Below are 25,758 nucleotides of genomic sequence, written 5' to 3'. Positions count from 1 at the left end.
ATATGGATTGCTTTTTGTAATGGAAAATGTTAAAAATTAAACAAAAATGTGCAAAATAATCATCAAAAAGAACTGGGGGTTTGGGGAGATGGCTCAGTGGTTAAAAGCACTTGCTTGCAAAGCCTGATGACCCAGGTTCAATTCCTCAATATCCATATAAAGTCTGATTTCTCTGTCTCTCTCTCTCCCTCTCCCTCACCTTCTCTCCTTTCAAATAGATAAATAAATAAATTAGTTAATTAAAAAAAACTCATCCAGACTTAGGACGAGAGGGATGAGAACACTGTGCACCTAACGGTTCCCCACTGCCCAGTAGCCTCAAAGCACCTCTCATAATTTTTAGTTTGCCATAAAAAATTCAGGCAGGCAGAGAAGCTCCTTCTCATGGCTCAGTAGACTGAGAACATGATCCATGAAATTTATTTATTCTAACAATTCCAATCATGATAGAACAACTTGGTTGTTTCTTAGAGTTTGGAAGAGAGGTATTTATATTAAATCAGTTATTAAATTTGTAGGTAACCTTTGTCTCATCAGTTATTATTTTAAGCTCATAAATAATGACCTTTAGCCCATGCCGCCAGATGGGTACTTAATGAGATGGATGAAGAAAACTCTGCAAGACTATAACCCCTGCAGCATAAGTTTGAAAAGAAAGATGATATCGTCAGTTCTGAGCAGGGTTGTTGGCTCTCCTGAACTCCAAATCAAGGCCTGGGATCTGACAATAGGATACAATAGTCATCAAGACTTTCATCTGGTGGGGGAGGTGACAGCTGCTTGGGGTTTGGTTAGCTTGGGGTTGCAAGAAGCATAACAGAATAGGATGAAATGGAATGTAATTCACCAGTGAGGCCAAGTGCCCTTTTTATAGCCTATAGAATGACCAAATGCTACAGAGATCCCATGTCCTATGCCACCTTCCCTCCAATTTGTCTTCTAGTGGTATGTGGTCTGGGAAGAATTAGTTTTCCAACTGCCTCCACAAAAGCAGGCACAGAAAGAAATCACATGTTTCTTCTACTCACTGGGCTATCTATCACTAAGCACCCATCTGTTAGCTATATCAGCATGTCAGGGGCTCTGAGCCAAATAGGGCTGGTGATAACCATTATGGATAATATTTGTATGTAGATGTTATATGCAACACTACTCACCACAAGTTCCATATATACAACTGATGTGTAGCAATTTTAGTCCAGTGGAGCTTTCCACAGTGGTGGGAATGCTTTGTCTACACTTTCTGGCATGGTAGTCACTAGCACCATGTGGCTTTTGAGTTTGTGAAATGTGGCTAGTGTGCGTGAGGAGCTTAATTTTTAATTAAATTGATGACTCATTAATTAACCTGGTGCTGGGGATTGAACCCAGGGCCACCCGAATGCACTCATCACTGAGCTACACCTCTTCCCCCAGTCTTAATTAAGTAGCATTTGGCTGTCATCTTGGACAATTCAGCTCTACAATATCTGTAATTAGTAACAATGTGTGAAATGTATGAAACTTTAAAAGCTATATCACTAGATATTAGACATTATATGTTAGACAACATATTTTAGTTCAAAATGTAATTTTTAAGTGATATTCAAAACTAAATATGAACATTTGATCCATTCCTTTGCTACAATGTGCCCCAGGAGAAACATTCTTAACTGTAAACCTAGCCCACAAACACTGTGTTTCTAAATAACACACTAGATTTCTCACTTATTTAATTCTTGATAATGTTCTCTCCTTAAATGATGATGACATTGAAAACTGAATATTATATGTACCTTTACATAGATAATTTTAAACTAAGATATAGGAAGCACATAAAATGTCTTGAATTTTTAAAGAAAACATTATGTTTTCATATATGTAATTTTTGCTTGTGTGTGTGGTATATGTGTGGCATGCATGTGGAGACCAGAAGACAACTTTGAGTGTTGTTCTCAGGAACACTGTCCACGTCTTTTTGAGACAGAGACAGGGGCTTTCATTGGACTGGAGCTCACCAATTAGGTTAGACTGGCTGGTCAGTGAGCCCCATGGACTCTCCTATCTCTGCCTTTCCAGCACTATGATTACAAGCACATGCTGCCACACCCGGCATTTTTTCTTTTTGTTTTTGTTTTTTTAGAGGTAGGGTCTCACTCTGGCCCAGGCTGACCTGGAATTCACTATGGAGTCTCAGGGTGGCCTCAAACTCATGGTGATCCTCCTACCTCTGCCTCCTGAGTGCTGGGATTAAAGGTATGTACCACTACGCCCGGCTTCACACCTGGCATTTTTCATGTAGGTACTTAATGAGATGGATGAAGAAATTGACCCAGGAATTAAACTAATGTGTTAGAGGGAAGATGGCAGATCCTCAGGATTTCAAGGAAGGTGTTTTAACCTACTGAGCCCCAGTTCCTAAATTTGTATTAATTTGGAAGAGAGAAGAAAATTACATGAAAATCCAGATGTGTTTTTGTCTCTGAATAAAGACTAATATGGAACTGGAGTGAACTTGTGAACTGAATTAACTTCAAAACCTCTGCACTTTACCAAAACTGCTTGTACCTGTATAATACTTTAAAATCTTCACATTACCATGGTTTTGTCTTTTTATTTGTTTATTTATTTATTTAATTTGAGAGCGACAGACACAGAAAGACAGATAGAGGGAGAGAGAGAGAATGGGTGCGCCAGGGCTTACAGCCTCTGCAAACGAACTCCAGATGCGTGTGCCCCCTTGTGCATCTTGGCTATTGTGGGACCTGGGGAACCGAGGTCCTTAGGCTTCACAGGCAAGCGCTTAACTGCTAAGCCATCTCTCCAGCCCACCATGGTTTTGTCTTATAAAGCGGGGAACTATAGTTTATATTTCTATTGTATATATGAGGAAACTGGTGCTCAGTGAGGGTAGATGGCTTGTCCAAGTCCACAAAGGCAATAAGCAACAATGCAGAACTTGAACCTCTGACAGTTCAGTGTCATTTCTAATCTGAGGAAAAGAATGTAATGATTTCCTTTTGCATAGGCATTTCACATCAAATTATCTCAAGATATGTAGTCATTCCTTGCTACCTTTGGGGAATTTGTTATCCTTCCATGATGCCAAAATTCAGTGGTGTTCCAGTGTCTTATATAAAAAGTCATAGTATTTGTATGTAACCTACACAATCCTGCACACTTTAAATCATCTTTAGATCACCTCTAATGCATAACACAATATAAATACCTGTTATGCTATATATTTTTTTTTTTTGAGGTATGGTCTCACTCGAGTGGGAGCTGACTTCAAACTCACTCTGTAGCCCCAGACTGGCCTCAAACTCATGCTGATACTGCTGCCTCAGTCTCCCAAGTGCTGGGAAAACAAGCAAGAGCCACTATGCCCAGTCAATGCCATACTGTTTGAGAAATATTTGCACATGGTTAGTAGACATTCAACTCCCCTTCTTCCCAAATATAGTAGCACTGTGTAGTTAGTTGAGCATGTACTACATAGCCTATAGTCAGAGAGGCCCATCTGTGCACAGTGAGCAGCATGGCAGCCATAGAGGGCAGGAGGCAGCTAGGGCTGTGAGTCTTAAATAATTTCGAAGTAGTAGCAGTGGGCTTATAAGGTGTTTCTTATTTTTATAAAGCTTGGTGACAAGTTTGGAAGTTTTCCTTAGAATATGGTATATGTGCTCCAATAGCTCTCTGTGTGAATTATGTCTCACACTTTGTGATTTGTCCTGTGTCCAGTTCACATGTCAGCATTGTCTTATGAAATACAGAGCCATTGCCAGGCTCAACTGTCTCTTCCAGGTATTAGCATGTGGTTTAAATATTACTCCTGTTCAAATCATAAAAGCAGTAGTTTTTCTTTTACAGTAGGGAGAACGCCAGCAAATTCCCATTTAGGAGGTAACGGTGTTTGCTTGGGAAGGATGACAGAATACTACACACATTGACATTAAACAAGAGGGTAGGGAAATGCTGTTAATATACAGGAGCTCCCATGCATCACTCCCATTTCAGATAGAAGGTAACTACTCCTGAATTTGTTTGCTAATTCTTTTCATGTTCATTAATAACACAAAATATTTTAGAAGTTGGATGGAATATTCATTTCCTTCATTTATTCATATTCTATCCTCCAGGCAAATATTTGTACTAACACTGAGTAAATGGAAGCAGTTGAAAAAAGAATATATGTCTTCCTGATATCTCAAAACCTCAGAACATCATCACATAGGCCTTTCTGACACATGCAAACATGACATGACCAATGACCTTAACATGAGTAACCAGGTATATGTTTGAGAAAGCTCCATGCTCCACACAGCACTCCACATGTTGTCACTTTCAACATCCATTCCTAAGTATGTGAATGGATGTGTTTGGTTTTCTTTCACACTATAACCGTCAGTGTGAATATCTGAAAGGGCACACGCTGCCTAGGATTTTACTGTGGTTCTGAACAATAAAAAAATTTCACATTTCACCCTAGGAAAGGTTAATTTCACAAAAATGTCACAGTAAGAAGATGGAGACTAGTGACCTTACTAGGGAGAGCCCCCCCTTTTAAAAACAATTATTTATTTATTTATTTAACAGAGAAGGGGGGAGAGGGAGAGAGAGAGAATGGGCATGCAAGGGCCTCCAGCCACTGCAAATGAACTCTAGACATGTGTGCCCCCTTGTGGATCTGGCTAATGTGGGACCTAGGGAATCGAATCTGGGTCCTTTGGCTTTGCAGGCAAACACCTTAACTGCTAAGCCATCCCGACAGCTTGAAAACCCACTTTAAATAAAAACAACACTACAAATAACGAATGGTTCTATGTTAGATCAAATGGACTTTGCCCCCTACCTTTGTCTCTATTCAAAGGGTGACCATATTGAGAATAAAGGATGCTCAAAAATTTGGATTTGCCTCATAATAATAAGAGAAAGCCCATGAGGCAAGGATCTGCCTTTAATGCAAGGAGACCAGAGGATGGTTAGTGATTAATCTCCTAGACAGAAGCTGGGAGCAAACTCACAGAGAAACAGACATTAACAAAATAACCGAGAATGAAAATCAAGAGGACAGAATTTTGATTTTAGCAAATCACTTGGAAAGGTTCTTCTCAAGGCCATCCAAAGGAACTGGCACTATGTGAAGCAATACAGAGATACAGGAACACTTTAAAGGTCTATAAGAATGTAAGTGTTCCACAGCAATGCTCTCCAAAACTACAGTGGAAACCCAGAGGTAATCAAGTGTTAAGAGAAGGGGGTTAATTTGAGTCATCGTTTTAGAGGCATATGTAGCTATTCATTCTGGATGTGACAGGACCATCAACCCTGATGAAGCAGAGCACCTGTGATGACCCCTGACAATACTTTGAACCCCATTAGTCATGGCAATGAAATAAATGGAACAGTGTAGTGGTAGCCAAGTCTATGGTAATGAATATGATTCCTTGTAAAAACCAAGGTCACCAGACCCTCACCTGAGATTTTAGCCACCACTCCTTCTTGCTCCCAGCAGACTAAGAGGAGAATATAGAGGGTAGACAGTTGGCTGGGGTTGGAAACTCTATTGATTCAGATTTCTTGGGTCATTACCCATGCTGGGATCCCAGCAGTTGCCCAAGATTTATCCATGCTCCTGTAAGTATCCTAATTAAAGCCTGACTTGGATGTCATCCTTTCTTTAGTTTGCCAGTAACCAATCGAGCATTTCTTTACATCTCCCCAGAAGAGTCAGGCAACAGGATTCCAGTTTGTTACTTTGGGGGTAGGGCATTGCTTTTCAGGGTTCTGGTGGTTAGAAATGGTGGGAATTGTGTAGTAAGGCAAAACTTCCCTCCTCATGGTTGGGAAGCAGAAGAGAGAAATAGGAATGGGCTGAGGTGTGACCATCCCATTTGAAGGCATGACCCTAATGACCTAAAGATCTTGCATTAGGTCCTGCCTCTTAAAAGTTATACTACCTTCCAAGGGCACCACCCTGGGGACCAAGACTTAAAAGCATCCAGGTCTTTGGGGATATTCCAAATCCAAACTACAGCTCCAAACTTTAATAAAGGAATAGAAGTATAATAAGAGACCTCTTGGACAACATCTTTCTGTTTGTACAAAGAAAATTTTCAAATTGACAGCTTAATGTTGAGATTTTGAAAAGTCTAGGGAAATGAGCACCTGGAATTTACTGTGCAACTGACTATGTGACACAGCACAAGGCTACTGAATACAGAGGAAAAGGAAGAGTTTCTAGGCAGGATTAAATTATTCCAGTTGGAGTCTAATAAATAATTAGGTGACCATGTGGGCTGTAGCATCCTGCTTTGTGGCTCCAAATACAGAGACAGCACAAGGTGGCTTTCCTAAAGGAACAACTTCTGTAGCCTGACAGTTCAAAAAGGTAATGGCAGCCTTTTAAAGGGCCTGTTCAGATCCCATTTAGAATATTGTGCACAGCAGCACTTACCCACTAAAAATAGGCTGTGGAGTGTTCAGGAAGCGTGGAGGAGGATGGCAGAGCTCACAGGAGGAGAGGCCGTCGGGGCGGTTTTGAGAGCTGAGATGTTAAGATGTGAAAAGAGGTGATTTAATCAAGGTATATGAGTATCTGATGGGCTTTTACAAAGAAGCTAGGGCAAGACCTATTCACGCTGTGAGGACAAAGGATGCTACAGACTGTTAATAATGGCTAAGGGGGGAAAGCAGTCAGAAGGTATGGCCTTTCTTTTGTAGGGTCATCCATAAGTGGGGCTAAAAAGAAGGCGAGGTAGAGTTAAGAAAGCAGAGAAAGTGCAGAAAGCATGCCTTGTTAAAGTCCCTGATGGGCTGTACCTAAGGAAGCTGCTTCAGCCTGCCCTCTTCCTCATCGCCTAGCACTCTCCGTGAGGTTTCTGACAGCTGTGATCCTAGGAAGGAAGAGCAGCGTCAGCACGGAGGAAGGTCGTATTCATCATGGATGAGTCCAAGGAGTTCACAGGCAAGGTCTGCTGGGCTTGAGGGGCATGGGGGCTGACCTGTGTGCACTCGTGTGTATTTGTGCACTTGTGTGTCGGCATGGACGAGATCTGTGGGGTACAGTTGCTTCAAGGGGAAAAACTGGGAAAAAAGGAATATTTTAGTAACATCCATTGTGTGACTTTAAAATGTTGGTTGGTTGTGAGAGGAACAAATGGGATAATAAAGAAAGGACTCTATTAGTTTTCCAAAGTGGGACATCAATGGATCAATCAATTTCTCCTCCTCTTCCCTCCCCTCCTCTCACAATACCCTAGTGGTGAACTAGTGTTCATCTCTCCACCCCCCGCCCCCCCCCCCCCCGCCACTCTCTCTCTCTTTCTCTTCACTGCCAGTGGCTTGTACTGGCACTCTGAGGTGAAAACAAAGAATTAAATACAAGCAGACTCTGAGCCAGTCTGGGCTGCAGCCTTCAGCTGCACGTGGTCCCGTGGTCCTGTGGCATCTGTCCACCTGAGCATCACCACGGCTGATTGCTTGCTTGCCATACTGAGTCCCCATTTGTTTCCAAATGAGTCACTGCTTGTGAGTACCCGACTGCCTCAACAACGTCTGACTAAGTGGCTGCCACCATTCTCACAGGCACAGAGCCTGCGCAGCCATGGCCCCTGATGGGGTGAGAAGAGATTTGCGGAGGGGTGGGGGCGGGTTGAAAATTGAGGGAAAAGATCCCAAAGCTTGTCTGAGCTGGAACAGAGACAGATTCTGCAGTCACTCCTGACTTGTAGAAAACAGAGCTCTGGTTAACCATCAGACCTGCTTCCCAGAAAGTAGGATGCAGTGGGTGGAAGCTCACAGAGGAAATGCACCCAGGTTTGAATGAGAGATGTGGCTGGTGCTGCCAAGGTCAGGAAAACAATTGGTAATCATATTGTGGCCAAAATCAGCTGAGCCATTCACCCTGCTTAGAAAGTGCCAAGCCAGCCTGTCTGACAACAGACAGGGACGACAGCACTGAGCCAAGAATCAGCACCAGGACCTGGCAGTATTTTGTGGCACTTGAGAAGAATGTGGCTGCAGCTGCGTGTGTACAGGAACACACGTATGGCAGTTCTTGCCAATGCATGTCTGGACGCTCAGCTCCTCACTTACAAATGCTCAGCCACAGTCCTCTTGTCCCCTGCCTCTTTTTGACACATGTCAATCGGCATTGCTTGCTATCTGGTACCGTCTGTTTTTATTTGGCCATCCCAAATATTCACTCTCCACAAACCAAATTACCTCTCATAATTACTTCTCATAATTATTACCATTATCAGTTCACAGCTGCACCCAAACTAGTGGCCTTAAGCTCACTGACACTGTATGCTTCAAAACCATGTTCTCAGGGAGAAATGATCACCCTGGACTTTGAATTTGGTCAATATGAAAACATTTTTCTTTTTCTTTTTTAAAATTGTATTTTATTTATTTATTGGAGAGAGGGAGAAAGAAAGACAGATAGAAAGAATGGGTGTACAAGAGCCTCCAGCCACTACAAATGAACTTCAGACACATGTTCCTCTTGTGCATCTGGCTTATGTGGGTCTTGGGCAATCAAACCTGAGTCCTTAGGTTTCACAGGCAAGTACTTTAACTGCTAAGCCGTCTCTCCAGCCCACAGCTTTCTTTTTTACAAAAGATTCTTAGCATATCATTTACTGCCACATAGAATTTTTTTTAACAGATAACTTATTTCTCTGGAACTCACATGTTTTAAGGACAATTTACTAATAACAATAAAATCCTATGCATTAACTATGGAGCAAATGATTTTGTTTTTTAAAAGTTTCTTTTCTTTCTTTATTTTTTATTTCTTCTTATTATTATTATTGTTAGTATTTATTTTTCAATGTAGGGTCTCACTCTAGCTCAGGCTGACCTAGAATTCACTATGTAGGCTCAGGGTGGCCTTGAACTCATAATAATCCTCCTACCTCTGCCTCCTGAGTGCTGGGATTGAAGGCATGTGCCACCATGTCTGGTCTATTTATTTATTTGAGAGAAGGAGACAGAGAATGGGTGTGCCAGGGCCTCCAGCCATTGCAAACGAACTACAGATGTATATACCCCCTTGTGCATCTGGCTTATGTGGGTCCTGGAGAATTGAACCTGGATCCTTTGGCTTTGCAGGCAGGTGCCTTAACTGCTAAGCCATCTCTCCAGACCCCCATGTTTTCACTGTAATAGACAGGACATTTTGACAAAAACAAACCCAGAGATATCTGAGCTAAATGATATCATTGATCAAAGGAACCACACATAAATTTACAGAGCATTCCACCCAAACACTGCAGAATACATATATTTCTTAGCAACCCATGGAATGTTCTATAAATAGATCATACAATAGATCACAAAGAAAGTTTTAACAAATATGGAAAAACTGAAATAATGCAATGAGTTCTCTCTGACCACAATGGGATAAGAGTACACATCAATAGCAAGAGAAGCTACAGAGTATACACAAACCCATGAAGCTTAAACAGCACACAACTGAATGATTATGAGCAACTGAAGAAATCAAGGAGAGATTAAAGCACAGAATATATATCAACTTCTGAGATTGAGCAGAACATTACTGAATAATGAATGGGTCACTGAAAAAATCAAGAAGGAAATTTAAAAATTCTTAGAATCAAAAAAATAAATTCCTAGAATCAACTGAAAATAAGAATACATGTAAAATCTATGGGATACAATGAAAGTTACCTTAAGAAAGAAATTCATAGCTACAAGTACCTGCATGAAAAAAAAAAATCAGGGATCTCAAATAAATAGCTTAGTGGTGCACCTCAGGGCCTTAGGAAACAGGAATAAACCAAACCCTAAGTCAGTAAATGGAAAGAAATAATTAACATCAGGGCAAAAACTAATGAATTAGAAGGAAAAATAAGCAATACAAAGAAGTTGGTTCTTTGAAAAGATAAACAAGACAGACAAACCCTTAGCCAAACCAGAAGAGAGAGACCCAAATCAACAAAATTAGAGATGAAAAGGGGGACATTAAAACAGATAAAAATAAAATTCTGAAAATATTGAGGATATATCTCAAAAATTTATATTCCACTAAATTATAACAATCTATAAATAAATGGACAAATTTCTAGACATGTATGACCTGCTAAAATTAAAACAAGATGAAATAAACAATTTAAGCAGATCTGTAGCAAGTCACAAGATTGAAACCATATTTGAAAGAAAAAAAAAACAACTCCCAGCTTAAAAAAAAAACCCAGTCCTAGATGGATTCACTGCTAAATTCTACAGATCTTCAAAGAAGAACTAACACCAATTCTCCACACTCTATCCCATAAAAAAGGGAAGGAACTCTCCAAGACCTTTTTGTGAACCCTGAGACCAAAACCAGACAAAGATATATATAAAAAAAGAAGAAAACATAGGGCAATTTCCATGATGAAGATAGATGCAAAATTCTAAATAATAATTTACATAAATGCAAGAACACATAAGAAAGATCACCCTTCATGAACCAGGACAAATCCATAATCACAGAAACAGACTCAAAGATAGAAACCAACATTTCTTCACAATACAAGCCCTAAGGAATCTAGGAATAGAAGCCAGGCATGGTGGCACATGCCTGTAATCCCTGCACTTGGAAAGCAGAGGTAGGAGGATCGCCATGACTTTGAGGCCACCCTGAGACTACATAGTGAATTCCATGTCAGCCTGGGCTAGAGTGAGACCCTACCTAAAAACAACCAAACCAAACCAAAACAAAACAAACCAAAAGGGCTGGAGAGATGGCTTAGTAGTTAAGGCACTGGCCTGCGAAGCCTAAGGACCCTGGTTTGATTCTCCAGGACCTATGTAAGCCAGATGCACAAGGGAGCGCATGCGTCTAGAGTTTGTTTGCAGTGACTAGAGGCCCTGATGTACCCATTCTCTCTCTCTCTCTCTCTCTCTCCCTCTTTCTCTCTCAAATAAATAAATAAAATATATTTTAAAAAGAATCTAGGATGTCATGTTGGGTCATGATATACAGAGACATTTATCGTACCAATAACTGTGGGCTAACTCCACAATGCACGACCCAAATACATCAACAAGGAGGGGCCATTGGGGAGGGGGTAGGTCATGGATGAGCCTAATAATGGTACCAAACTGCCTGTACTTGCAGAATAGAAAACTAATTTAAAAAAAAGAATCTAGGAATATAAAGAGCAAATCTAAATATATTAAAGACTATATAGAACAACTGATAGCAAATATTACACTGTGTGGGAAAAACACTCAGAGCATTTCCATTAAAATCAAGAATAAGACAAGGGTGTCCACTAGCTCCAAAAAAGTATATATACATGGGCTGGAGAGATGGCTCAGTGGTTAATGTGCTTACCTGCAAAGCCTAAGGACCCAGGTTCGATTCCCCAGTACCCATATATAGTCAGATGCACAAGGTGGCACATACATCTGGAATTTGTTTACAGTGACTAGAGGCCCTGGTGTATTCATTTTCTTTTTATCTGCTTCTCTCACTCCTTCTCTTGCTTTGTCTCAAATAAATAGATAAAATAAAAATAAAATTTAAAAGTACACAGAAATAAACTTAACAAAGTAAGTGAAAGAGCTTTACAATGTTAAAAAAGAAATAAAGGAAGGAAGGAAGGGAGGAAGGTGGGAAGGAGGGAGAAATTAATTAGGTTCAGGTGTCAAAAAAAAAAAGAAAAATACAAATGAAAACTATATTGAGATTCCATCTCACCCCAATCAAAAAGGCAATTGTTAAGAAACCAAATATAACAAATTTTGGCAAGGATGTGGACAAAAGGGAAGGTTTATTTACTGCTGGTAGGAATGTAAACTAGCCCAACCACTATAGAAATCAGTATGGAGGTTTATCAAATGACTAAAAATAAGCCTACCATATAATCCAGCTATACCATTCCTGAGTATATACCCGGTAAAAGACTCCAAATCAAATTATCATAGAGATACCTACACATCAATGTTTATTGCAGCACTAGTCGTAAGAGCTATGTTATATAATTAACCTGTGCATCCAGGAATAGACAGATGGAGAAAGAAAATGAGACACATGAACACAATGGATGGCAATGAAGGAGAGCAAAAATTATGTCATGTGCAGGAAAATGGATGTAACCAGAGACAATTCTATTAAGTCACTCTCAAAAAGGACAGGACTGAAGAGATGGCTTAGCACTTAAGGTACTTGTATGTGAAGCCTAAGGACCCAGGTTTGATTCCCCAGTACCCATGTAAGCCAGATGCACAAGGTGGCATATGCATCTGTAGTTCATTTACCATGGCTGGAGGCTCTGGTGCACCCATTCTCTTCTCTCTCTCTCTCTCTCTCAAACCTATCTATCTATCTATACAAATACATACATACATATATATATATATATATATATATACACACACACACACACACACACACACACACACACACACACACATATATATGTTTTTCAAGGTAGGGTGTCACTCTAGCCAGGCTGACCTGGAATTCACTATGTAGTCTCAGAGTGGGCTCAAACTCATGGAAATCCTCCTATCTCTACCTCCCCAGTGATGGAATTAAAGGTATACACCACCATGCCCAGCCAAAATATTCATTCAAAAAGAAAAGTGTGATTTTTTTCTCATTTGTGGTTCTTAGATTTTATTAGATACATAAAATCATGTAGGTATGTATATATAAAAACAGAAGCAAAACTGTCTACAGGAACAAGGGAGGGCAAGGAGGATGAAAAGCAGGGGTATGGGAGTATGGGAGGGAATATTTTTCAATATACTCTACACTTATCTTAAAATGTTCATATGTACACAATACAAAATACAATGAATATACCCACTCTACAAAAGAAAAAGGTGTTTTCCTTTATTTAAGATGAATATTAGAGTTAAGTCTACAAAGTTTTGAAGAAGGGAAAGCTTAAGATGAAAGAATTTGAAACTTCTGGTTAAGATGGCTGCATAGGAACCATGCCAAAGCAGCCTAGGGAAGAAAAAGCATCCCCCACCAAAAAAACCCAGCAAAATACACTGTTCTACTAAAAAGTGAGGTGTATAAGAAATTACCAATGGCAGCAGAGAAGTAGGAGTGATGCAGAGCACCTAGAGCCCATATGGGCAGCAGAAGCGGCTCCAGCAGTGGCGGCACCAGGTCCACGGGGCCACAGCTGCAAGGCTCAGCTTGAGCCGCAGGAAAAGCCAGGTGAGGGGATTTTCCACTCACACTAGAGCTCCTCGCAAACTCAAGAAACGTGAAGGGAGAACTGCAGCAAACAACAGAGGAGCAGATCATGAGGTAGAAGATCATGTGGACCAGCAGGAGAACTAGAGCCACCATCCACAGCCTCCCCTCCCCCACCACCAGTGCAAGTGACAGTGCACCAAAGAGGGACCCAAGAAGGAGCACAGCATAACTGAGACCAAAATCATCCCTAAAGGTTACTGGGATTACAACAGGTCAGAACTCACCAAATAAGCCTTGAATACAGGCCTGAACTGGAAGTGCTAATTGCACCTTCCATATCAGGATAAATTGTATGTTAAATCTGATGGATGGTCGGATTTGCCATTCTTAAATAAGCTATATTTTGGGCTTGTTATTTGTTGCTCCTGGTGTATAGTGGCTTTGTTTCCTCTTCTGTTGTACATTGGGAAAGGGTCTCACTTGGTCAGAAGCTGACTTGGAAACCTCAACAGTTAGAAATCTTAACCTCCTAGTTGACAGGATTAAGGATGTGGGGCACCATACACCCTAAGAAACAGCGACTTTGTCAGAGGATCTGGTTATTATAATACCTACTCTTGCATAAGTACTCTGTGCTGTTTTTCATTGAATGTGTACATTGTATTTTTTCCTTAAATTTTTTTCCTTTAGAATTATTTTATTAAATCATAAATGTACAACAGCTTCTTAACTCTACACATGCACTTAAAATTTTTAAAGGAAAAACGTTATGTCTTATTACACCATGATCCTGGCTAATAGCTTTTCAAAACTTTGAGAAAAATCTTAAAAAAGGTTTCACATGTCACCTGAAACTTACAAATTTAACATTATCAAAGAAGGAATGCTTCTACACTCTTACAAAGACCACTAGAAAGAAACAACAATTAAAAAGCTAAGAAACTGTCTCAAAGGCATTTTTTCACAATCCTTCCTCCACAGTGAGGTAATGTTATTAAATAATCCAATCCGTTCACAAAACGGCTCTCTGCATCTGCTCTGCTGTCTTCTGTCATATCACTGCATATTTATGCAGGACTGAGATAAGAGTTTACTTAAGAGTTTACATTTACTTAACATAGTTATTGTGATAACCTGAAGCGGTTCTGTTACCTCTGGGCTCTCATCCTCTCCCTGATACTAAAAACTTAAAACAGTGGTTGGTAGTCATGAGCCCTAGGTGTGTAATGTCTGCTGCTATCTGGCTAAATGTATATGCTATGCTTATCAAACTGCCCAGTAAGCACTTCTCTTAATGTTCATACCCACATATTCATGCTACTCTCACTTTTGGTAGAGAATCTTCTCTTTTCAGATGGCAATGACTTTGTGGTGACTCAGAAGGCATCATGGAACTGGAAAGAAGTGACAGAAGTGCACAGTACTGCAATATCTCTATCATACCTTCCAAGGCTCAGGGTCTAATGTGGAAGAGGTGGTGGAAAGAATGTAAGAGCCAAAGGAAGGGTAGGACTCCTTACAACATGCTCCCCCCAGACACAAAATGGCCTGGATATCCATGACCTCACTGTGCCTGACACTACCTACACAAGACCATCATTACTGGAGGAAAAGAGCATGACATCAAAATAAAAGAGAGACTGATTGAGATGGGGAGGGGATATGATAGAGAATGGAGTTTCAAAGGGGAATGTGGGGGAGGGGGAGGGTATTATCATGGGATTTTTTTTATAATCATGGAAGATGTTAATAAAAAAATTTCTGAAAAGAAGAAAAGAATTTGATTCTTTATCAAAATATGGATCATGTTTGACAGCATCTTGACATTTACTTTATGTGTGGAAAGTTTCAGAAATAAAGTACTCTTTCTGGAAGAAAAACCAAAATTCCATTAATGATAAAACATACTGAGTTGGGCTTGCTTGAAAAGCAATTGAACCATGACAGCCTGGGTTCAATTCCCCAGCCATTCTCATAAAGCTGGACAGAGAAAAAACATGGCACAAGTATCTGGTATTTTGTTTGCAGTGGTAAGAGATCCTGGTGTGTCCATGCATGATCATGGGTACATGTGTGTGTACGTGTGCACACACACACACAAACACATACACTTACATGCAAATAAATAAATAAATACAAACTTAAAAATGCTGACTGTGGGCTGGAGAGATGGCTTAGCGGTTAAGTGCTTGCCTATGAAGCCGAAGGACCCTGGTTCGAGGCTCGGTTCCCCAGGTCCCACGTTAGCCAGATGCACAGGGGGTTGCACATGTCTGGAGTTCGTTTGCAGAGGCTGGAAGCCCTGGCGCACCCATTCTTTCTCTCTCCCTCTGTCTTTCTCTCTGTGTCTGTCACTCTCAAATTAAAAAAAAAAAAAAAATAAATGCTGACTATGTATCTCAATGGCATACCATGGGCTTAGGATGCAGAAGACCCCTAGGTTCAATCCCCAACACACACATACACACACACACACACACACACACACACACAGAGAGAGAGGGGGGGGGAGATGCACACACATAGAGTAAGCGAGCTTGGAAAACCAGTTATGAAAAGGAACTTTCTTAGCTTTGTTAAGGACATCAATAGCATGCAAATGTCACATACTTAATACTGAATATATTTCCCATAAGATTAAGATGAGGCAAGAGTGACATTCCTAGCTACCCCTATTATAATTGTTATTACATACTAGGCTAGGGCAATAGGAAAAGAAGAAATAGAAATCACAAAGACTGCAAAAGAAAAAACAAAATTGATATTGGCAAAGGATACAATTTCTCTATGTGGAAAAGCTAAGTGAATTCTTTGAATTAGTGAAGAAGTTCAGAATAATAACCAAATTATTAAAAAATGGGCATTTTTGTTCTTTTTCTTTTAAATAAAGGGAACCAGTAAGCTCAGTCCTTTTTCTAGGATAATGACATGAGCTTTAGGTTTATTTTTGAAATCTTAAAAAATTTTAATTTATTTACTTGGGTGGAGGGAGGGAAGAAGGAAGGGAAGGGAAGAAATGGAGTGAGAATGGGTGAACCAAGGTCTCTTGTTGCTACAAATGAACTCATGTGCCACTTTGTGCATCTAGCTTTACATGGGTATGAGGAATCAAACCCAGACTGGCAGGCTTTGAAAAACAAGTACCTTTAACTGCTAAACCATCTCCCTGGCCCAAATTGACATTTCCATACAATAGTTTAAATTTTAAAAACTGATATTTAATGGCAGAAATAAAAGATATAAGATACCTTAAATCATATCAGATGAAAATTGTGCAAACCACTTATGGAGAAGATGATAAAACTTTACACTAAAAGGCATGAAAGAAGATCTAAATAAATTGAGACTTACACTATATTATACTGTTCTAACAAATCAACATCAAAAAGATCAATTCTTGCCTAACTGAGCACTTTTTAGCAATTCCAATGGGGCTTTTCATGGAAGTGGATGATAAAACAGATAACATCAGTTAAGAATATTTGTTAATTGTGACCACACAGAAAAAAACAATTTCAAAGTAGTAGAAGAAACCTTCAAAATATATAATCAATGCAAGTTCGTATCCTGAGTATGTGAACACTCATGGGCACTACTAAAAAGAGAATCAAAAAAGAAAGTAGACAAGTGGTCACAAGTAGGCATTCCACAGAAATTATCAGAAATGTTCTATGAACAAGTACAAAAGCACTTAATTAATTAAAAGGCATAATTAATTCAGGAAGGGTAAAACTGTCATATTTTTAAAACTATCATATTTCTGCATATGACCACGCTGTCCAAATTATAAAGTCTGAACATAAAGATGTGACAGGGATATGAAACAAGAGGAATTCTCTGCACCACTGGGGGCAGGTTAGACAAATATGACTACTGTGGGGAGCATGTTAAGTTTAAGATACGGAGGACTCAGGACCTCGCAGTTAAAGGGCTATGACACCCTTTGAAATGTTCTATACTTGAAGCATGTTCACAATGGTCACAGAACTGTTTATAATGACACAAAGGACTAAAAACACCAACCAACAGAAAAATCCATGAAATCCACGAATGAATCCTGACAACAGGGACAACAAATGAGCTTCAGCCTCATCTATCAACATGGATGTTTCTCACCAACACTATAAACAGGATGGTGAGTCTCTTCAGTAAGCCAAAGACTTGATTTAAAAATAGGGAAGACAATTTAACATATTATTGTTACCGTTACCTTCTCACTGCTGGAACAAAACCTGACCAGAAGCAGCTGATGGGAGGAAAGGGTTTGTTTTGGCTTATAGTCTTGAGGGAAAGCTCCATGATGGCAGGGGAAAGCATGGCATGAGCAGAGGCTAGACATTGCCTCTGCCACAGCAGGCATAAAACAGCACCAAGTTGAACGAGCTGATTTGTGGCAAGGGGGGCTGGTTATAGCACCCCAAACCTATCCCCAACAACACAGCTCCTCCAGCAAGGCTCCACCTCTCACACTGCTATCAGCTGGGGACCAGCCACTCAGAACACATGAGTTTATGGGAGACATTTGATTCAAACAACCACAATTATTTAGGAAACCAAATAACACATACATGGGTTCTGGACAATTGAACCTGGGTCCTTAGGCTTCATAGGCAAGCACCTTAACCACTAAGCCATCTTTCCAGCCCACATATGTGCATGTTTGAAACAAGGTTTGTAAACTATGATTGTGTATTAAATATGGTCAGTCTGTTTGGGTATATATGGCTCTATAGGGACATATATCTATGTGTTTATGTATTTCCTGTAGGTTCTTTCTCATTATTAGAGCAGAACTGAGAACTCTAGACAAAGGCCATATCTGTCCCTGCATAGATGAGATTGGGTACATTCATGGTAATATGGCCATAGACTGTTCCTGTATAGAAAAAGTTTGCTAGCCAGGTGAGGTGGCTTATGTCTTTAATTCTAAGTACTAGAGAGGCAGAGGTAGGAGGACCATTTTGAGTTCGAGGCCACCCTGATACTACACAGTGAATTCCAGGTAAGCCTAGTTTATAGTACACCCTACCTCAAAAACAGATAAACAAACGTTTGTTGATCCCTACTTCATAAGTAACAGAATGATTAACTCCCACTTTAGAATAGCAGCTGCCTCTCAAAATACAGGCAGGGATATGGCTGGGGAGGGGCTTTCAGTGTTCTGTGGTGAGGACTTATTTCTTAACATAGGTGGTTAGACACATAAATTTGTAGTATCATTTTCCCTTCAAGTGTATATTCATGCCTTATATGCTTATAAGAATGCATAAGGTATTCTATGCTTTAAATATTTTGCTGTTGTGTGGCATGCATGTTCATATGCATGTAGGTACATGTGTGTATAGGAGCACATGTGTACTTGTGTGTGGAGGTCAGAAGTCAGTGTTAGGTATCTTCATCAATATGCCCCATATTGTTTTGAGACAGGGTCCCTCACTGAACCTCAGAGCTCACTTGTTAAGCCAGACAAGCTATCCAGCAAGCCTTGGTGATCCTCTACTTCCCTTGAGATTAGAGGCACATGCTACCATGGCTGGCACTTGACAGGGGTGCTGAGAATCTGAACTCAGGTCCTTATGTTTGCATAGCAAGCACTTTACTAAGCCAACTCCCAGCACCCCATAATTTTAAATTTTAAGAGGGAAGAAGGATTATGATACTGGACAATACCCCTGTGGATATCAAGGACATTTGGATCTTCTACTGTACATCCTCCAGCTGTGTCTTGTTTTTTAGACAGAGGAAATTTCTGCTAACCTGGTTAAGCAGCAGCTATATCCAGAAATAGCTTTTCATTGTGAAATGTCATTCCTTCCATCCCAAATAATTTGAGATTTATACTGTGCTATGATATTGGGATTAATATCAGAGACGTCAATCTTCACCTAACTGGTGTAAGATTTAATGCATTTCCCACCAAATATAGTGGGAGTTTTCTCAGAGCCTGACATGCCTGTCATAAAAGTTATTATAAAAGCATTTGAAAAGACGAAGATGTAGATTACTGAGGGCAGAAACTCTCCTCCCAGCACCTTTAATGAACAGTCACTTCTGCTTGCATACATGCTGAGAGGGAAAAGGTTGGGATCTTAAACAGCCTGTCTTCTGGTTGCAGAATTCCCAGAAGGGCCAGAGTCTTCCTCATCCTATCTCAACTTCTTCTCTAAGGTTCAGACTACTGCTCTTAACAGTCCCATGTGCAAAAGGACTGGAATATAATCTTATCTCTGCCTCCCATGGCATGAAGGTCCTGCATGGTTATATCTGAGGCCCAGGTGTGGACACATCCCAAAGTCCATGCACTTCTTCACATGATCTTTTAATCTCCAACCAATGCTAAGGGTGACATATTCTTTATCCTATTAGAATAAATCTTAACCACTCTAGCTTCTCTCATGAATTCTGATTTTGCTCTCTGGTACATCATAACACATATCCCTGAGTCATAAATGTCATATATAATTGTATTTCCCAACAGTCAAGTTCATGTCCACCTTACCTGTAGAGGTCTTTGATCAAATGGCTTTCATAACGAGCACACAGATTGTTGAGGGCTACTTCATGCTGTCCAAACAAGCGGGCATAGTTGGAGACTGGGAAAGGCTCCTTCGAAAGGCATGTGATGGCCTCCACCATCCTGTACTTGTTAATGTGAAGTCGAAAGTACGTCCCATCATATGCATTTCCTGTTACTACTTCTGATCCCTGGGTGGGAATAAGGGATAGATCAGATAAACAGAATCAGAAACATTTCTAGACTTTGGGAACTTTATTATAGAAGTTTATTTTTCAAACCTAAAAGGAAGGTCTATCTTGACACTGTGGATCAAACACAAGGGAAGATAACTGTGTGTCAGAAATCACACACTTCATGACTAAATGTTCCTCAGAACATTTTAACTTGTAATTGCATTGTTTTGTGTTTCTAAGTTAGTTGCTAGGTTACAACTAATTCTCTTACTGAGCATCTCATGCAGTAAACAGAACTGGGTTTCTTTCCTATGATGTATTTGAGTGTTAAATTTCTTAGTTTTTTTTACATTTTGAAGAGACATTCTGGTCAAAGTGATCACAAGGAATTTCATTGTTTTAAAGAATACTTAAAAGAAACACATAAATGGAGAATCCCTGATGGCTGGGTTTGGGGAGAATCAAGCTTTGGGATAATAAAAGTCAGTTCATAGGAGGAGGGTTCCTAGGAGAGTTTGAAACTATGACAAACATGCTCTGTAGCTATCCTTTTAGACTGTAAATTGTTCAAGGTGAGAGTCCCCCCCCTCCATTTGGAAACTGACTAAAACTGCCACAGACACCAAAAGATGACAAGGAGAGATACTGCTCTAATTCCATGCCAAGACTACTTTTTCTGATTTGGCCCTGATGTCTGCTAGCTACCCAATGGAGCCCTGCTCCCTGATGGCCTCAATAGACAAACACACATTATGTTGGTGGTGGCTGGACTTTCATTTTGCCCTGAGACTCTGAATTTAGTACACAGTAACACCAATAAATCTTTTCTAAGTGTATATAGATTTAAGATTTCACTTTGAACTTGAGTGTGGTATTTAGAAATCCACGGCTAGTTCAACTTCCCTTAATCCCAAATATTTACCTGGTCCTATATGTCTCTTCTGGGGATTTTATCTAAGTTTGGGCATGTGGGTTAATTTTTAGTTAAATTGAAGCAACTAGTGGGTGTTTTGGTACCACACAGGAGGACCCTGATGAAGACACTGTCAATTTATGGAGGAAAATAGGGAAACTAGATTCTGAGCCAACCCCAAGTACTGATGACAGACTGGGTATTTGTCAGAGGAAGAAAGCAGATACAACTTAAGAAAGAGGTTGGGAGATGACATCACAAGGGAGAGGCTGGTGTTCCAATATTAGTAAACCTATGGCATGGAACTATGTCTACAGCACATTTCCTTTTCTTTCTTTCTTTCTTTCTTCCTTCCTTCCTTCCTTCCTTCCTTCCTTCCTTCCTTTCTTTCTTTCTTTCTTTCTTTCTTTCTTTCTTTCTTTCTTCTTTTGGTTTTTCAAGGTAGGGTCTCACTCTAGCCCAGGCTGACCTGGAATTCACTATGCAATCTCAGAGTGGCCTTGAACTAAAGGTGTGAGCCACCATGCCTGGCTACAGCACATTTTCTTTCTTTTCTTTCTTTCTTTTTTTTTTTTTTACATTTTATTTTTATTTATCTGAGAGAAACAGGGAGAGAGAGAGAGAGAGAGAGAGAGGATGGCCATGTCAGGGCCTCTAGCCACTGAAAAGGAACTCCAAATGCATGTGGCACCTTATGCATCTGGCTTATGTGGGTCCTGGGGAGTCAAACCTGGGTCCTTAGGCTTTGTAGGCAAGCACCATAACTGCTTAGCCATCTCTCCAACTCCACAGCACGTTTTCTAATACAAAACAGTTCACAATAAGGAGTGGCATTTTTCTACTTTCTGGATATCAACATTTCAACAAAAATGTTAATAGTAATATACTAAGATTTGGAGACTGGGTAATTTTTGTTGTTTCTCTTTTTGTTCATTTCACCACTTGTAGTTTCTAATTTTAAACACTGATTGTTGTGGTTTGAATCTAAATTGACCCTATAGCCTCATTGAGTTTGAATACTTAATGCTTAGTTGGTAGTGCTAACAGAGAAGGTTGTGGAACTTTTAGGAGATGGACCCTTGCTGGAGAAAGCATGTCACTGGGGTGGGCCTTAAGGTGTTGTCCCACTTGTTGTCCCCCCTCTTTACTTCCTCCATGCTGCTGTGAGGATGTGACTGATGCCAGTTTCTGGCTTCTGTCATGCTTTCCCCTCTATAGGGGACTCTACCCTCAGGAACTGTAAGCCTAAATGAACTTTTTCCTTCCCTAAACTGCATCTGGTTTGGCATTTTGCCCCAGCAATGAGAAGGTAGCTGATATACTGATTAGCACTTCTAAACTAATGAAATGATTTTTAAATACTCTGGCCCTGCGGTGGACAAGGTTTGATATGAACAAGTGAAGAAAGAATGAAACAGAAAGCATAGGAACAAGGAAAAGAAGAGGTGAAAGGGAGGGAAGAGAGGGCTCCATCATGTTCCATCTAAGGTAGAGCTTGTCCAGAGGCAACTTCTGACAGAGCCAGGTGAGCCTCTGCTGTAGGATGTCTGCCTCCCTGCCTGCTCAGTGCTTACTCTCAGCTCTTGCCATAACATTTCTCTAGACCTGGATGCCCCTGGAACTTTATTATTCAGACATGTTGCCTTGAGTCTTAACTTTCAAATCCCACCACCTGGGGTGTGAGCATGTGATAACAACTTTACTTGGATGGCTCAGGATTTTACACACTCTTTCAGAACCAAAATACACAAAGATATGCAGAAAGTGAAGAATCTGACTTCCACATATGTGCCTTTCTCAAATAAACTACCAGACAACAGAGGTTGTTATCAGTAGCTTTAGAGTTAGCTATCTGACCCCTGGGCAGAAAGGAGTATTTGGTGGGGAAGCTGGGACATTGAAATGAGTGTTGATGGATTGGCTGCTCCCTCACAGCAGTAACAGTAGTAGTAACAGTAGTAGTAACAGATGCAGGGGTCCAAGAGAGGCCCTGCCAAAAGAGTTCTGGTATAGTATTAGCTGTCCACTGATTCCAGTGCTTGCTAGAGAACTAAGAAACAATTCCACAAGGTCTTTGCCACTGTCTCCCCTCTTCCTCTACCTCCTTCTCCTCAAGGCTTCTTTACTGAGTGTGGTGGTTTGAACATAAGATGCCTTCCATGGGATCACGTGATTAATAGATGGTCCCCAGTAAAGTGGCACTGTTTGGGAAGTTGTGGAACTTTAGGAGGTTGAGCCTTGCTGGAGGAAGTGGGTCACTGAGGGGTGGGCCCTGGGGTTTTATATCCCTGCTCCTCCTGTTCTTCCTTCTTGTTGCTTCCAGTGCAGCAATGTGAAGCCAACTTCCTGCTCCAGCTTGCCATGTCTCCCCTGCCATGACAGTCACTGTGCTCTGACACTGTAAGCCAAACTCAAATCTTTTCTTTACATAAGCAGCTTCAGGTTGAGTATTTTTTATCAGCAATGAGAGAAAGTATCTGATATACTGGTGACTAAGAAAAGGAACCTAGCTCTACCTTGAGAGCCAGCTACTGCACATCGGCAGCCAAAAAGTGGCTTTCACTAGATACCCAGTCTCCAGCTAGCAAGGACCTTCATATCTTCAGTGGGCACTTCAAGATATGGGCCAAGAAGATCAGGTGGGTCTCTGGATGGGGGCAGTGGGAGTCTGAGCATGCTGCATCTTCCATGTCTACCTATTCATGAGTGGAGTGTCCTAAGCACTGCTTCCAATGGCATGTTTTGCCTTATTTTTTTATTTCTATATTTGAGAGAGAAGGATATTGAATGTATGCAGATAGGCATCTCCATAGGGCCTTTTGCCACTGCAAATAAAACTCCAGATGCAATTGGATTGGAGGCCCGCTCCATGGGGGGGAATACATTCCTAATACTGAAAACTTAAAACAGGGGTAGTCATGAGCTCTAGGGGTGTAACATCTGCTGATGTCTGGATAAGTGTATATACTATGCTTATCAAACTGACCAGTAAGCACTTCCCTTTATATTTATACCCTTATATTAATGCTACTCTCACTTTGGGTAGAGAATCTTCTCTTTCCAGATGGCAGTGACCTTGGGACAACTCAGAAGGTATCATAGTGCTAGAAAGAAGTGACTGGAGTACTGAGTAACATCTCAATCACACCCTCCAAGGCTCAGGGTCTAATGCGGAAGAGGTAGCAGAAAGAATGTAAGAGCCAAAGGAAGGGTAGAACTCCTTGCAATGTGCTCTCTCCAGACATAAAATGGCCTGGATATCCATGACCTCACAGTGCCTGACACTACCTACACAAGACCATCGTAAGAGGAGGAAAAGATCATGACATCAAATAAAAGAGAGACTGAGATGGGGAGGGGATATGATGGAGAATGGAATCTCAAAGGGGAAAGTGGGGCGATATTACCATGGGATATTTTTTATAATCATGGAAAATGTTAATAAAAATTGAGAAAAAAAACCTCCAGATGCAGGTGCAACTTTGTGCATCTGGTTTTACATGGGTAATGGGGAATTGAACTCAGGCCATTTGGGCTTTTCAAGAAAGTGTCTTTAACTTCTCAGCCATCTCTCCAGCCCCTATTTGTCTTAATTTTTAAAGACTGGATTACAATCTTTGGGTCTTATCTGTATGTTGTCTTAGCTGTGGAGGCTTGAGTCTCCAGAAAGCAGCCTTCCAATAAAGTAATGTGGAGGACTTGCTGATTATGGATCTTAACTGCAGAAGGCAAATTGTGTCCATTTTAATGAGATTTGGCTCTGTTTTGTATTCTGTATTAGCATATCTAGGGTTGGGGGTAGAAAACAATCTGGAAGGTTGGAATGCATCAAAATACTATGCATGATATTAAAGACAATTCACATAGAAATTGGCTTCTCAGCCACAAACTACCCAATAGGAATGTTGGCCATTCACAGTTGTTGGCAGAGCATGGTGGGGTCCAGAAGTCTTTCCACCTGCCTCATGAAAACATTAAATAATGGCTCAAGGCACCCCCAGCCCAGAAGGTGTTTTGGATAACTGTGATTATTATAAAATTTCTAGTTTGGTGGGGTGTATTTAGTTAATTCCTTGAAGTATATGTGTTATATTGTTTAGAGCTTTGGATATTGAAGGTAAGATATTGGTGGAGTGATTGGTTCTGGCATGATTTCTCCCCTTTTTCACGATTACAATTATCCTTTTGAGTATCTTTATGATTTTAAAAGGATGGAAAATAGATCTGGAATTCATGCCACGTGGAAGACACAGTATCAATCAGATTCAGTGTTCAAAGAAATCAAGCCCCTAGCTCTCATAACAAACATGCAATTTTAAGTCTAATACTATCCAATGAAGACTTTGGTATGACAAGTTTCTTTACTTCATGGTGTATAAGCCAACAAGGCATGTGGACTGGAGTCTGTAAATCAGTTTACTATGTAGAGGACTTGGGGTCTCCTTTCTGCCTGTTGTCAGTCATTGTTCAAAGAATTCGTGAATTGCTGAAGTGTCATCTTCCTTCAGTTTTAACACTTACTAAGAACTATAAAAGTCTAGTAAGGTTAGCAGTATCTTTATGGTAAGAACAGACATTCAGTTTCTTGGAAGAAATATGTTCCAGGGGCTACATTCGTGATCAGTTGGCTGTGTTTAGGTGACTGCCTGACCACTTTGGCAACAATTTTATTTAAATTAATTCCAACCCCAAAAGATTGCCATGGAACCATTCTATATTTTTTTTCTTGGATAATAAAATGGAAAAAAAATCTGTTTAGAACTTCTGTACTAATTAAAAAGGGAGGCCCACCTGGTAAAATGGTTAATTAAAGTCAGGGGTTCTATTCAAATACTGTCATTGCACCAGCCAAAGAATCTATTTAAGTTGCACTGTTATTAAAACTCTCATTATATAAAACCCTTCTTGGCTTCTCCACTGACTTTATCCAGAGAGACTGTGAGCAGTTCATAAATTCATAGCATAGCAAGTAGGGAATTCTGCAGGGTCCTTGACGAATCCAGTT

At 40.4% G+C, this 25,758-nt stretch overlaps 1 protein-coding gene across 1 annotated transcript in view; it reads right to left on the bottom strand.

The window, feature by feature from the left end:
• Cfap61 (cilia and flagella associated protein 61) overlaps window positions 1-25,758 on the bottom strand; it is a 330,508-nt gene that overhangs the window by 37,553 nt on the left and 267,197 nt on the right. The window contains exon 25 of the mRNA XM_045156198.1: window positions 19,650-19,855. Coding sequence (XP_045012133.1) covers window positions 19,650-19,855 — 206 coding nt within the window. The remainder of the gene's footprint in view (window positions 1-19,649; window positions 19,856-25,758) is intronic.

Source organism: Jaculus jaculus, chromosome 8, assembly GCF_020740685.1.
Source record: "Jaculus jaculus isolate mJacJac1 chromosome 8, mJacJac1.mat.Y.cur, whole genome shotgun sequence".
Taxonomy (NCBI): domain Eukaryota; kingdom Metazoa; phylum Chordata; class Mammalia; order Rodentia; family Dipodidae; genus Jaculus; species Jaculus jaculus.
The sequence above is the reverse complement of the archived record's forward strand: the minus strand, read 5'-3'. Positions and strand labels throughout refer to the sequence as shown.